The 14,669-nt window shown below is 39.9% G+C and overlaps 1 protein-coding gene across 1 annotated transcript; it reads right to left on the bottom strand.

The window, feature by feature from the left end:
* Positions 1-2,325: 2,325 nt before the first annotated feature.
* LOC142490652 (uncharacterized) lies at positions 2,326-13,671 on the bottom strand. Its single transcript, XM_075593068.1, has 4 exons — positions 13,371-13,671; positions 11,904-11,981; positions 11,079-11,540; positions 2,326-2,330 (listed from the first exon to the last, which is right to left on the bottom strand). Exons 1-4 carry the CDS (start codon positions 13,645-13,647, stop codon positions 2,326-2,328), a joined length of 822 nt encoding a protein of 273 aa, XP_075449183.1. The 5' UTR covers positions 13,648-13,671.
* Positions 13,672-14,669: the final 998 nt, after the last annotated feature.

Genomic DNA, 14,669 nt, shown 5'->3' with positions numbered 1-14,669 from the left:
CACACTGGAGTACATCTAAAGGCACACAACATGGCACAACCAAAACAATAGTTGGGATACGGTCCCGCAATCCGAAAAATCTCTACAGGGCACCCCCTAACAACAAGCTCCCTCCGGCAAACACCTGCGCACGAAATTTTAAACCAACATATGGCTAAAGTACTAAAAATAACAACGCAGAATGTCAGAGGACTGAACTCTCTCATGAAAAGGAGACTATTGTTCAGAGACCTCAAAAACAGACAAAGCAATATACACATGATTCAAGAAACACACCTGAATAGAGCAGACATGATTAGGTTAAAAGACAAACATTTTCACCAAATTTATCACTCACCAGCGACAGACAAAAAAGCAGGAGTAGCCATCCTGATTAGAAATAGTATCCCCTTTGTAGTAGAAAAAATAAAGAGGGACAAGGCCGGGCGACTGATAGAACTAACACTTGTAAGCCTTTATGCCCCCAACACAGATCAAGAAAGCTATATTAATGAGGCTTTCGAGATGATAAGCCAATATAAGGGTTACTTAATAATTGGAGGGGATCTTAACACAGTTATAGACTGCAATAAAGATCAGGCGAAGCTCAAGGGCAAAGAGCAATACTGGAGACGGAAAAGCTCAACCGCTCTAAAACAAAGCATAAGACTGGGTGGGCTGGTCGACGCATGGAGGCTAATGAACCCCATAACCAAAGGGTTTACTTTCTACTCACCCCCGCATAAACAATACACTCGCATTGATTATATATTTGTATCTAGTGAACTGGCGGAGAGGATAATAAAGGCAGAAATAGACAATATAACATGGTCAGACCACGCCCCGGTTACACTAATCATAAGAGACCTACACCAAAGACCGACGGGCACACAATGGCGAATGAACGACCTACTGCTCAGGTTACCAGACACTAAAAAAGCTATAGGAAAGGCTATACAGGACTACTTCGCAATAAATGACAACGGGCAAATCAGCGACTGTACACTATGGGCGGCGCATAAAGCTACGCTCAGAGGCAAGATAATCAGTATTGCCTCCCATAGGAAAAAGGAGAAAAACAAAAGGATAAATAAACTAAACAATAGTATTAGAGAAAACGAGGAGACCTACCAACAAGGCCCAATGGACATAGTTAGAGCAGCGATAGACAAGGATAGATTGGAACTTAAAAATATACTGATTGAAGATACTGAAAAAGCAATGAGATGGACAAACCAGATCTTTTACGAAAAAAGCAATAAGGCAGACAGGCAATTGGCGGCAAAACTCCGCAATAAAACAGTAAACCTCAATATATACAGCATAAAAACCAAACAAGATAGCCTAACACTCAATCCGGTTGAAATCAATAAAGAGTTTGTCCAGTATTACAGTAACTTATACAACTTGACAAACCCCTATAAAGCTAACAAGAGGCTCGAAGCAAAGCTAGACGAATATATAAAAAACACAAAACTATCCAAACTAGACGAGTCAGAATCAGCCCAACTAGGAACCCCGATAACAGCAGAGGAGGTCTCAGCAGCCATTAAATCCCTCAAGAATTCCAAAGCCCCGGGCCCAGACGGGTTCACTAATTTCTATTACAAGAAATTCGAACACACGTTGAAGCCATATCTGATCCGCTGGTTCAATAAGATCCTAGACGGAGAAGCACCACCAAAAGAGTCCCTAAAGGCCTCTATCATTGTAATACCAAAGGAAGGAAAAGACCCGACGTTATGCTCCAGTTATAGGCCCATCTCTCTGATAAATACAGACATAAAACTATTCGCCAAAATTTTAGCAACCAGGTTGAACAGAGTATTAAATTCCTTGGTACACCCCGACCAAGTGGGGTTCACCCCAGAATGGCAGGCCTCTGATAACATCAGGAGAGTAATCAACATTATCCACAACAGTAACAAAAACCAACGTCCTACCCTGATTCTAGGGTTAGACGCTAAGAAAGCTTTTGACCGAGTGGCCTGGCCCTTTATGTTCCGGGTATTCAGAGAGATGGGCCTACATGTAAACTTTATTAAAGGCATTAAGGCGCTATATTCCAACCCAATAGCCACAGTTCGCACCTCAGGTTAAACATCAGAACCATTCGCAGTTTCTAACGGTACCAGGCAAGGGTGTCCACTCTCCCCAATGCTATTCGCTTTGTGCATAGAGGTATTAGCCTCAAGAATATGAGAGAACCAAGGGATAGAGGGTGTCCCTATAGGAAACAACATATATAAAGTGTCGCTATTTGCGGATGACACTTTACTCTCCCTGACTAACCTAGATACCTCATTAAAAAACCTATTTGACACGCTAGACGAATTTGGCACACTCTCAAACTTTAAAGTGAACAACACAAAATCAGAGGCTATATGCCTGCACATACCTCCAGAACTAGAAAGCGCACTAAAGAAAAAATTCCCAATAAAATGGATGTCAGACAAGATGAGATATCTAGGAATATACATTACGAGAACATATGATGATATGTACAGAGCAAACTACCCGAATCTTATTAAAAACCTGAAAAAAGACCTGGAATCCTGGTCAAGATACCAGATATCGTGGACGGGTAAAATAATATCAGTGAAAATGAACCTACTACCTAGAATACTTTATCTATTCCAAGTGCTCCCAGTAACGGTTCCAACCTATGTAATAAGGGATTTGGAAAAAGAGATAACTAAATTTATATGGAACGGTAGAAAACCTAGGATAAAGAAGAAACTGATGGCTCTCTCCCAGGCAAGAGGCAGCCTGGGCCAACCAGACTTAGCAAAGTACTATGAAGCGGCTAGACTAAGGGCCTCATGCAGTAAGCGTTGATAAGGGAAATATGGCCATGTTATAGCCAAAATTGGGTTTGAGATTCAGTAAGCGCCGATAAGTGCTTCATATCGCCAGGTTTCGGAGCCGATAATTTGGTTATGGCCAGTCGCCTGCCGATAAGCCTGTTTTCGACACTGATCGCCACTTTTTTAAATCGGCTGGATTCAACAAAAAAAAACAGCTTATCGGGGCTGATCGGCACTACGAAATTGAGATGTTATGGCCGATTTCTCCCGCCAACTAAAGTTGGCATTTTGGACGGGAGAACGATCGCTAAGGCTGCCGGAACGGCACTTAGAAAAAAAAAATATTCTGTACATCAATGGAAGTCAATGGAGCGGGGACGTATAACAGTATAGTACTGTTTACGTTTCATTGCTCACAATACAAGGGGGATTTGCATTACAGTGTGGGGGCATTCCCTGCATTGTGTCACAGCTGATGTGTCTTATTTGCATAACATTCGACTTTTACATGTTTGCAGCATTTGCGGGTCACATTACTCATCATGTGATGATGTGGCAAGGGAAAATACTATACTACACTCTTAAAGGAGAACCTCACATCATATCACACATTTTACTCAACTCAGCGACAATTATTTACATGATGTCACACATGTCACACATGTCACTCATACACAGTATATTCATCTTCCTTTACATTACACAATGCTTGTAATGTGACACGCATCTTTAAACGTTCATGTACATCTGTCTTCTCATGTTTACATATACTTTTGGGTCCTCCCTATTTTCATGACGTCACTTATTGGACGCTCAATCACATTGCATGTTTACATTGTAACCGTTGCATTACAAGCACTTCAACCTAACTTATACACACATGTACAGTAATTCATCATTGGGACACCTTGTAAACTCATTCTATACCAACTATCCTCCTTACACAAATGCATGCATATGCACACGACTATTCATTGTTGCCAACATGTCACAATAACATGGATAATTACACATGTTACACAAAACTTTTCCCACGTCAATCTCAGCCTTTTTGTCTCATTACATGACTGACTCTTGCGTTCACAAGTGTTACATGCATTGCACATGCAACTATTTATTTGCAAGCAATCTTTGTACAAAGCTTCACGTCACATCATTGCCAAATATCATCATTCCCTGCAGAATACACACAACAAATACTTAGAACAACAAGTGCACACAGCTTGCCACAGAAGTACTTTATTATGTTAATGTAACACCTTGCATTTTACTATGTCACCTGACATCATCACATACCTATTTAAAGGACGCACATTACCTGCTCATTCACAGCTACTCATTTCAAAATGTTGCGAATGTTTAGGAGACGCAGGAACATTCTTTTCTATGACATGCTTGATGATCAAGAGAATCATATAGGGCAAGGTAGGGACACACCGAGGGACAGTGACAGTGACGCGGATACGACAGGGACAGGGAGAGGGACAGGCCGAGGGACAGGTAGAGGGACAGGAGATCAGAGGAGAAGACAGAGGAGACAACTTGTGCCTCGTCCGCGTCTGTACAGGGAGAGAACCCTGTTAGATGGGATGAGTGAGGAGGAGATTGTAAGTCGCTATCGTTTGAGTTCAGCAGCAATCTTAGCTCTTTATGAGGAGATAAGGGGGGATTTAGATTTTTTCACAGCCAGAGGTCGTGCAGTCCCTGGGCTTGTTAAAATGCTGTGCTCATTACATTATCTTGCTTCCGCGTCATACCAGACAACTGTGGGCATAGTGGGCGGGGTCTCGCAATCTACATTCTCGCGGGCCTTGACCCAGTTTCTCTATGCACTCAATAGACGCGCTAGGAATTATATTCATTTTCCTACAGAGGCGACAGAGTGGCTGGAAGTCAGGACTGGCTTTTATAATATAGCAGGGATACCATCTGTGCTGGGTGCAATCGATTGCACACATGTTGCTTTGATTGCACCTAGTCAGAGTGAGCATGTGTACCGCAATCGGAAGCACTACCATTCACTCAATGTACAGGTGGTATGTGATGCGACGATGAGGATAATGCATGTGGTACCCAAGTTCCCTGGTTCCAGTCACGATTCCTCTATCCTGAGGAACTCTTCAGTCTTCCATGCGTTCGAAGAGGGACATTTTGAACCTGGTTGGCTGCTGGGTGAGTACATATTTACATGTTCTAACACAAAACACATGTTGATTTAGGAATGTTGGCATTGTACAATTTGATCACTAATGTCAGCTTATGTGTGCTCCATTCATTATAGGTGACTCAGGATACGGAATTAGGCCGTGGCTCTTGACTCCGGTGCTAAACCCTCAAACTGAAGCAGAGGACAGGTACAATGCAGCCCATATATCTACAAGATCTGTTATAGAGAGGACATTTGGCCTACTCAAGACCAGGTTTAGGTGTCTGGACAGAACTGGTGGGGCTCTTCTATACAAGCCTCAAAAAGTGTCTGATATTATCCTTGCCTGTTGCATTTTGCACAATGTTGCACTCAGGCACAATGTACAGTCAGACCTAGCTGAGGCTTTGGTAGACGAGCATCCCACCCATGTAGCTGCTGAAAATGAACAAACAGCCAGTGGTGGCCAGACACGACAGAATCTCATCAATTCATTTTTTTCTTGTAAGTACAAACTCATATGTTCCTAGTACTACTTTTATAGTTTAATTATGTTATATTAACAATAATGTTTCTTTATATAACCTTCTGTTAGGACACAGATGAATATGGGTTGCACACCTTTCTTTTCTCTGCTGTGTGCACAAAGGGATGTGGCACCGGTATGTTATTGTTGCACAGGTTATATAATCCCTCTTCAATTGTACTTTAGTTGTGTGTATGTGAATACAACTTGGGTAACAAAGCAATAATATTGTAGCATTGTGTTATTCCTTATGCTAAGACAAAACACATATTATGCCCATAATCATTCATGCTTCTAGTATGCTTACATACAATGTTATTGGTGCAGTGTAACATGTACATCCATATGATGTGTACACCAGGCTGATTTACATTTTGAATGTCATGAAATATACATGGTGTTGTACATTTAACACCAAATACACACTTTGCTGTGTTGTTTACGGTACTGAAGATGGCATGTCAATGTTTGCAATTTATATATTGTTCCTTTGCATTATAGGTATATCTCCAGTATGACTGATCATGGTATGTATATTTGCTGACATCTCTCATAAGATGTGCCTACCTCAATCTTCCTATAATTATTGGAACTAAAAACCCAACATATTGGTTTAAACACAAATGTTACATATATGTACTTTCTGTATCATGTATATGCATTTAGCTACTCTTGAGCTTTCATGTGCATTGTATTACAAAATGATTACTCACATTTCATCACATTTTATGTATGTTTCCTTATAATTTCCATTAATGTAATATAGAGGTGGTTGGAGAAAAGGGGATAACTGTACTTATTTGTTTACTTACGGGAGCACATTCATCACTAGCATAGACACACTTTTTAAGACAACTGTTTGTGTCTCTATCAATTGGTGTAGGATCCATGTATAACACCGACAAATGATAACACCAGCTTTATTATGGTAGCTTATATCATCATATTGACTATACTATGTATTTCTAAACGATTAATAAACACAGTAAACTATAGTTAGTTAGGTTAATGAAATATACACAGAAACGTACTTCATAACATGATGGTGATGTCATATTCAGAACATCATGCATTGGAGGGGACCATAACATCTGGCCAGTAACATTATTTGCTACAGTCCCAAACCATTTTATCTACATACCCATGTAACAAGAGATTTTAAAAATAAATGGCTACTTGGTTGTAAGTGTCCTTTACATTGGGAGAAGGAGTGGCTCACTGAGTAAAGACACACACTGGCACTGATAGTTTGAAGCAGGGGAGTCTGGTTCAATTCCCGGTGTGGGCTCCTTGTGACCTTGGCCAAGTCACTTTATCTCCCTGTGCCTCATGCGGCAAAAAAACATTTGTACGTTCCACGGGCCAGGGACCTCAGGCTGAAACATGTGTCTGTAAATCGCTGCGTACAACTAGCAGCCCTATACATGAACATGCTCATATTATTATTATTATTGTTACATAGTTTCGACAGTCATACGTTCCATTACATATTAGAATACACAAATGTGTTAGCAGAGTGGGAATGGTTGTTATATATAAAACACACCATGTCATAAAATGTTAGTAGTCATTAAAGAACACTCAAGAAAAATTCATGAGGCACTCTTTTGCAACATCATTATGTTAATTAAGTGCTTATGCAATATAGGCATAAGGGTATCACATTTTTAATTGTTTGTTAATAAGCGCTGCAAGCAATATAAAATTAGTTCCATATGTAGTATAGTAGTCGGTGGCTCCTCCTCACAATCATCTCATATAAAGGTAGACTCTTCTGAAATCATACATTGATCCGATTGTATCTTCCCCGACATCTCTGAAATACAGCAAACATATGATGGTCAAATATGGCACCTTACTATATATGTATCCGTGACAACGCATTACACAGCTCTATATGATTGTGTACATACACACGTCACTCACTTATATGTTAGAACTACAAGTGTACATCAGTATGTAATGTTTCTTTAAATTTGTAGCAGGCATAACTATGTATATGATGTGAACGTTGCCTGTATACTGAAAGATGTGCGCGCACATCTTTGTGTGCGCACGCACTTCACGCTTGGCTCCACTAACTGTTAGCGCATGCGCAAAACAAAGCGTACGTTGTGCGTTCAATACATGTTGAAAATACCAGTAAACATAACATCTTTATTTCAAATACAATGAAGACGAAACTACATTCGTTCTAAACGAGTACATCTGTATTCTTTTTAAACAGACGTGTTTGAACAGAAAGCACGGCCGATAACACAATGCGCAAATGCAATACGTGTGACGTCATGTTAAGCCAGCGTGAAACGCACGCTAACACTCCTCCCACTCAATTAACATTCGGCTAACGCCCAGGGTACGCCTACAAACACTGAGCCGCACGCATCACACACTGCAGTTACCGTTACTATAACAAAACATGACAGCCAATAGGCTTTGAGGCGCGCACGTCGCTTGGGGGCGGGACTTACATCACTAATCCTTTTTAAGGACGCCTTGGCCCATGACAAGGGTCCCACGTCATACGTGGTGGACCCGGTTTTCAATGTTGTAGATGTTGCATGATAACAAAACAGGTATGTGTTAGAGTAATGGTAAAATGTTGCTAATATGTTTAAAGGGATAGGAAAGTACGTATATTTATTCCGTCAGCAATGTGTACTACTCTTTCAGGTCCTACTATATTGTATTAGGAAACAATTTGTTTGTGATCGCTACATGTTATGCAGTCTGCAATGTTACGCTGTATCCACGCATTGAAAGTGAAAATGGTGGTTACAAAAAAAAAAAAAATTTAAACGCAGAGTCAACGCATAACGATTGTTATATTTACCATTCTTCTAGAATTAACTCTTCGCCTGGCTGCAACTGGTCGCTCCAGAAATGCAAGCCATTTTCATCCACGCTTAACCCAACCGCTGAATCCAGTATGGCACATATCTCCTCCAGGATGCGCTCATAGGAATCGCCACTGCTTTCTTCAAATAATTGGTCGGGAGGTAGGTTCATTTCTTCCGGTTCCCATTCCAATGCAATTTCAGCTGAAAGGCTTGGTACATAATCATAGTACTTTTGTTCTTGTACAATGTGGGTTTCAGGAATGGAGGCTGCAGATATTGCAGCACGTATCGATTCAAACGGATCAGTAGTAGCGGATACATTGCTATTGAAATTAGGAATAAATATGCCTTTCACGACAATATAAGTGCCGTCTTTCAGGATAAATTGTTTTTCCGGGGCAATCTTCCAGAAACCATAGGTGTGTTGTAGCTTATCCTGGTCACGTTCAAAAAAGTCATTACTTGATAAAGTGAATCTTATTGAGGAATTAAAATTCCGTGCATGCTTACGGTCTTGGTAATAAGGATATTTTGCTCGAATGAAATCATCGATTTGGCGTGTGCTTGCTTTCTGTCCGCGACTGTTCAAGATGGCTTCACAGATCATGTACTTATACCCTAAAAGGGGATTAATATTGTTAACGAATTCATCAGCCATGTCTGAGTAGCACAAAAGCTGTGTGCAGGTCTGTGTTATTTGCTCATCAAAATGAATGTGCTGAATGGCTAACAAACTCCTGTTTTTCCTTGTCAAGGTCAACAAAAGTAACTACTTTGACTCCTTATTTCAAACGCCAATTGGATTTGGTTGTCTAATTGGGTTAACAGTTGTGGTTCGTGATATGGGACTGTGGGAGAAACATTTCTCCTTCTTTTATCTCGTTTGTGAAAAACATCCCTAGACTGTGAATGCGTTCACATAGTGTTTTTTTGAAAACTAACAAAGACCAGTGTGTGAAAATATTTCTTAGCCAGGCATATCAGTAAAAACACACCTGCAAAAAGAAATGTTTTTTCCCCGCTTACATTTCTGTGTGTATGTGAAAGTCTGGTTAACTCCCTGTCTGCATGAGTTTAAATACGTGTGTATATATATATATATATATATATATATATATATATATATATATATATATATATATATATATATATATATATATATATAAATATATCTCTTATAAAAATATATATATATTTATATATAATTTTTTTTTTTTTTTTTTATATTGCAGGAGTACACACAACATTGATGGCATTAAGTATACCTTGTATGAAACCTATTTAAATGGTGAGAAACATGATTGAATTAAGTAATAAACATTTGTTTAAGCACAATACTGTTAGAGTCTCATACTTAGGATATTTCTCAAACATTAGGCCTGTATTATTAAAATAGTGTGCTTTCACAAGGAAGCATGAAGTGTATTAGTTTGTGTATACCAGTTTATATAGTACTATATATATATATATATATATATATATATATATATATATATATATATATATATATATATATATATATATATATATATATATACACACATATATACATATATATATACACATATATATACATATATATATACACATATACACATATATACATATATATATACACATATATATATATATACACATATATATACATATATATATATACACACTCACACACTCACACTCACACTCACTCAGTGTGTGTGTGTGTGTGTGTATATATATTATTATACATTGTGAGATGTTATAGAAACGAACACACAACTGATTAAAGGACAAAATTACAATGGCCAAGCAAGGCAAAGGTAAGTAATAATTTACACATAATCCTGCTGTACACGTACAAGAAAGATGTTTGCACTTACTTAGGTGTTTTAATAATTGCATGTGACTAATATGCATATGCAATTCTTACATCAATTAACACACCCAAATGCAATGTTTTGCTGCAAAGTCAATGGCAGCTTCTCTAAACTTAGCAACTGGCTCCTGGTGGACCATTACTGAACAGACGATTACAACATAAATATTTATAACACAATTAATTATGAGTGTTAACATTTCCAAAACTTCACGTGTACAAGAACATAGTTGAAAGTTTGGAAACAACACAGTCTTCAGCATACATACAATAGTAATTAGATAATCTGAAGTCAACAAAACAAGGCCAAACACATATTTTCTGAATTATAACATTTATTTTTTTTGTTCCTTTTGCGAGCGAGTAACAGGCCTGCTTGTTGTCTCTTGAATTTTCCTTTTTCTTTTGCCACCAACTTTAGGCACAACAGAGCCACTTTGAGTGGCCTCTGGCACTTCACGGGCAGGGCTTGTGGCCAGTGACTGTTCACCTACGGGGCTTGTGGCCAGTGACTCACCTACAGGGCTTGTGGCCAGTGACTCACCTACAGGGCTTGTGGGCAGTGATTCACCTACAGGGCTTGTGGCCAGTGACTCACCTACAGGGCTTGTGGGCAGTGATTCACCTACAGGGCTTTTGGGCAGCGATTCACCTACAGGGCTTTTGGGCAGCGATTCACCTACAGGGCTTTTGGGCAGCGACTCACCTACAGGGCTTTTGGGTAGTGACTGTTCACGGACAGGGCTTGTGCCCAGTGACACATGTGAGCAAGTTGGTAGACACTGCACAAGTGATGGTTGGTCTGTTTCATGTGTGTCTTGTTTTGTTTTTGTCGCCTCCTTTGTAGGTGTCTGCTGCTGAATTTGTAGAGATGGCAGCGGTAGGATGTCATCAGGAACCTGCACAGCAATGTCTGCTACTTGACCGGTAACATTTGGGCCTGGTGAATGAATCTCAGATGAATGTGGTGAAAACTGACCTGCATGAACAGATCCTGGCTGGGAGGTGTTGAATTGTGGTACATTAGTCATTCTCCAGTAATTAGCTTGTGTTTGCTGAACAACTAATGCTTCGAATGAGGTGTTGATTTTTTGCAACTGTTTAGGCACTTCAATGAAGACTCTGTGGAGATGTGCCAATTGTGATACTGTTTCTTCCTGCAGTCCAATCATCCTTTCCAGCACTGTCATCATGTCTGAATGGCGACGATTTTCTGCGTCCACTATTTTTCCCTCTGAAGCTACAATTGCATCGTATGTGGAAGTTGATGGACGATTTGGCGGTACAACAGTTTCTATTGGCACCTCTTCATGGTCACATGATTGTATTTCAGTCTCTTCTGTGGCGTCATCCTCATCATACTCATCATCCTCATCACCATGATGTTCTAAAAAGAAATGTACACATTATTAAATGGCATGTTAATGTATGCTGTGTTACTATGTAATTGTACTGTGTCCTAAGTAACACCTAACATGTTAGCATACGTTTTATAACCTCATTAAAAACTACCTTGACTTACGAATAATGTTTGGACTCAGTATGAAATATGAATGAATGAAAAGTTGCTCTAAACTCAGAAGTCCTACATGATAATTAACATCACTAACACAATACATGTTGCCTTACACTTAATTTTCACTGACACTAAGTAATCCTATTTAAAGAAGATGTGCAAAACAAATAATGCACATGACAACATAACATATAGAAGAGCACATATTATATGGCCAGCAAATGATACACTCACCTTCTAGTAGTGTTGAGCTGGCTGACCCAGGTGAAGACACTTGTTCCATCTCAGGTGACACATGTCCTCCAGGGGCAACTATATATAACAATAACATAAGTTTTACATTTACATGTGTAAATATTGAACAAACACTTATTGTATGTTCTGTATTTATGATTAACTAACAACATCAGTTCCTTAACCGAAAATGTGTGTGAAAGTGAACATAAATAGTTGTAATAACACTGTACATGCCTGTGTACTTAGAATTTTTGAGTTCCCTAACATACAACATACTATGTTTCTGCAGTAATGCGTGAGGATAAATAGATTAAATGAGTACATAAAAATCATATGTTGTGTAGTGATATCAGTATCATAATGTACATAACTATCATGAGATGACCATTCACAATGGTTATCATGAAGGTGGTCATATTGCAAAAAGTGTTGTTTTTGGTAGAGGATATGTGTGGTACATTAATCGAAGATGTGGCACACCTGAATGTGGCTGTGACTCAACAAGACAACACATGCAGTGTGTGATAATGTGTCTTTCATAGTAGTTCAACTATAGATATGAGTGAACTAATGTGTGACGTACGCTTTGATAAGTAATGAGTTGTTGGGGCATTTAGTAGCTAGAGTTAAGCTTTCCAATGAGTGTGATTAACTTCAGTTGTGCTATTCAGGTTGTAAGAAAGGTATTCCCTTCCCCAAAAAGCCTAATCAGCCACACCTTTCAATGACTTGAAACAGGTGCAAATGGTGTGAACTAAGTTGACCGTGAAATGAGGCTGTAATTAGTGTGTGTGCTGAACCCCACCCCCTCTGTTGAAGTGTATGCTGTGATGAGATATTAATTGCAGCTGCTTTAACACAATGGTAGATGAGCTAAGTAGTCATCTGCAGTGTTTAAGTTATGAAAACAATGACATAACATATGATACGTGTGCCTCATTATGCTGTCTGTATATGACATAAAGCAAAAATGGACCTTTTCATAAGCAACTATAGATGTGTTAGTGCCAGGGATGTTTGTAGGCCGTTACATGCAATTTCTTTGATGCATGCTTAAAATAGGCAGTAATGTCATGTTTGTCGGAGTAAAATCAATAAAATACACAATAATATGATACATATTTCTGTTCTGTACCTGTAGCTACTAATAATTTCTCATGAACATGTGTTACACGTGTACTACCCTGTTGTTCCCCATCTTCGCCCACCATCAATTGCTTCCACTGCAGCTATGCATTTTGGGAATTCACATGTAAATGAGCACGCAATGGCACGTGCTATATTAGTTACTGCTTTTAGTAGGACTACTACATATATGTCTATTTTGAGATATATATATACAGAATCAGACATATACATATATAGATGCAGGTATGCTTATATTGTGAAGACAGTATAAAAAGCAGTGTAAATATGCAAAATAACTGTAAGCAACGACACGCCTAGTACAGTAATATTTATCACCTGCTGGAAATTGTGACGGATAAATTCCAATGTCACGGTCACCAGCCAAGCCTTCCACGACGACGGTAAGTAATTTTGGCCGAAGCAGCTCCTCCAATGGAGTCAATATGAGACGTTGTGGTGTGGGCCCACCTCCAGTGCCAGTAGCATGCACGCGTTGGTCTTGTATTTTCTTTTTCAATTTGGACCTAATATCATCAAATCTTTTCCGACAATGATACTTGTCCCTGACACTATTCCCACAGGCATTGACACCAATGACTATTGTGTCCCACATTTCTTTTTTGCTTGCTGCACTTGTCCGCCCTTGAAAAACATATAAAAGATATGAGGTAAATGAATAATAATATAAGCACCAGTTTCCTACACTGCTAGCTGTTCCAAGTGATAGCAAACATGCTGTTTTATGTGTAATATGTGCAGCACATGAGCATTCACTACTAAACCTATACATGTAAGCAAGGTTGCATTCATATTGTATGCAGTTCTGGCAAATTGACCGCCTGTGTTTATTTGTCCTTGTAAGGCATGATAAAAAGCTGTGTTTCCACACTAATGAACATAGAAAGATATTGTGTACCCATATTTGCATATGAACAAAACTCAGATGACCTAGGATCACATGTATTTGAATAATAAATGTAAAGTTACACTTACCTACTAAATGTCCATATATACTGTCATAGTGCTCCAGAATGCCAGTGACAAGAGCCCTATTTTCCTGGTCATTGAAGCGAGGATTACGTGGCTTCTCCACACGTTTTTTCCGAGCAGGTTTAGGGTCAGAGCTTGGCTGGTGCTGACTGGACTCTCCTTCTTCCAATGGAAGAGCCTCCAAAAGCTGGCCACCAGCAAGCACGCCACCACCATCCACCCCATCAGCAACTGCGCCACCAGCAGCACTCCCAGCACCAGCACTCCCACTCCTAGCACCAGCACTCACACTCCTAGCACCAGCACTCACACTCCTAGCACCAGCACTCCCACTCCTAGCACCAGCACTCCCACTCCTAGCACCAGCACTCACACTCCTAGCACCAGCACTCCCACTCCCAGCAACAGCACTCCCACTCCCAGCAACAGCACTCCCACTCCCAGCAACAGCACTCCCACTCCCAGCAACAGCACTCCCACTCCCAGCAACAGCACTCCCACTCCCAGCAACAGCACTCCCATTCCCAGCAACAGCACTCCCACTCCCAGCAACAGCACTCCCACTCCCAGCAACAGCACTCCCACTCCCAGCAACAGCACTCCCACTCCCAGCAACACCACTCGGTGCACCAGCAACATCACTCC

Source organism: Ascaphus truei, chromosome 3 (assembly GCF_040206685.1).
Source record: "Ascaphus truei isolate aAscTru1 chromosome 3, aAscTru1.hap1, whole genome shotgun sequence".
NCBI lineage: Eukaryota > Metazoa > Chordata > Amphibia > Anura > Ascaphidae > Ascaphus > Ascaphus truei.
Note: the sequence above shows the minus strand (reverse complement) of the source record. Positions and strands in the feature narration are given on the sequence as shown.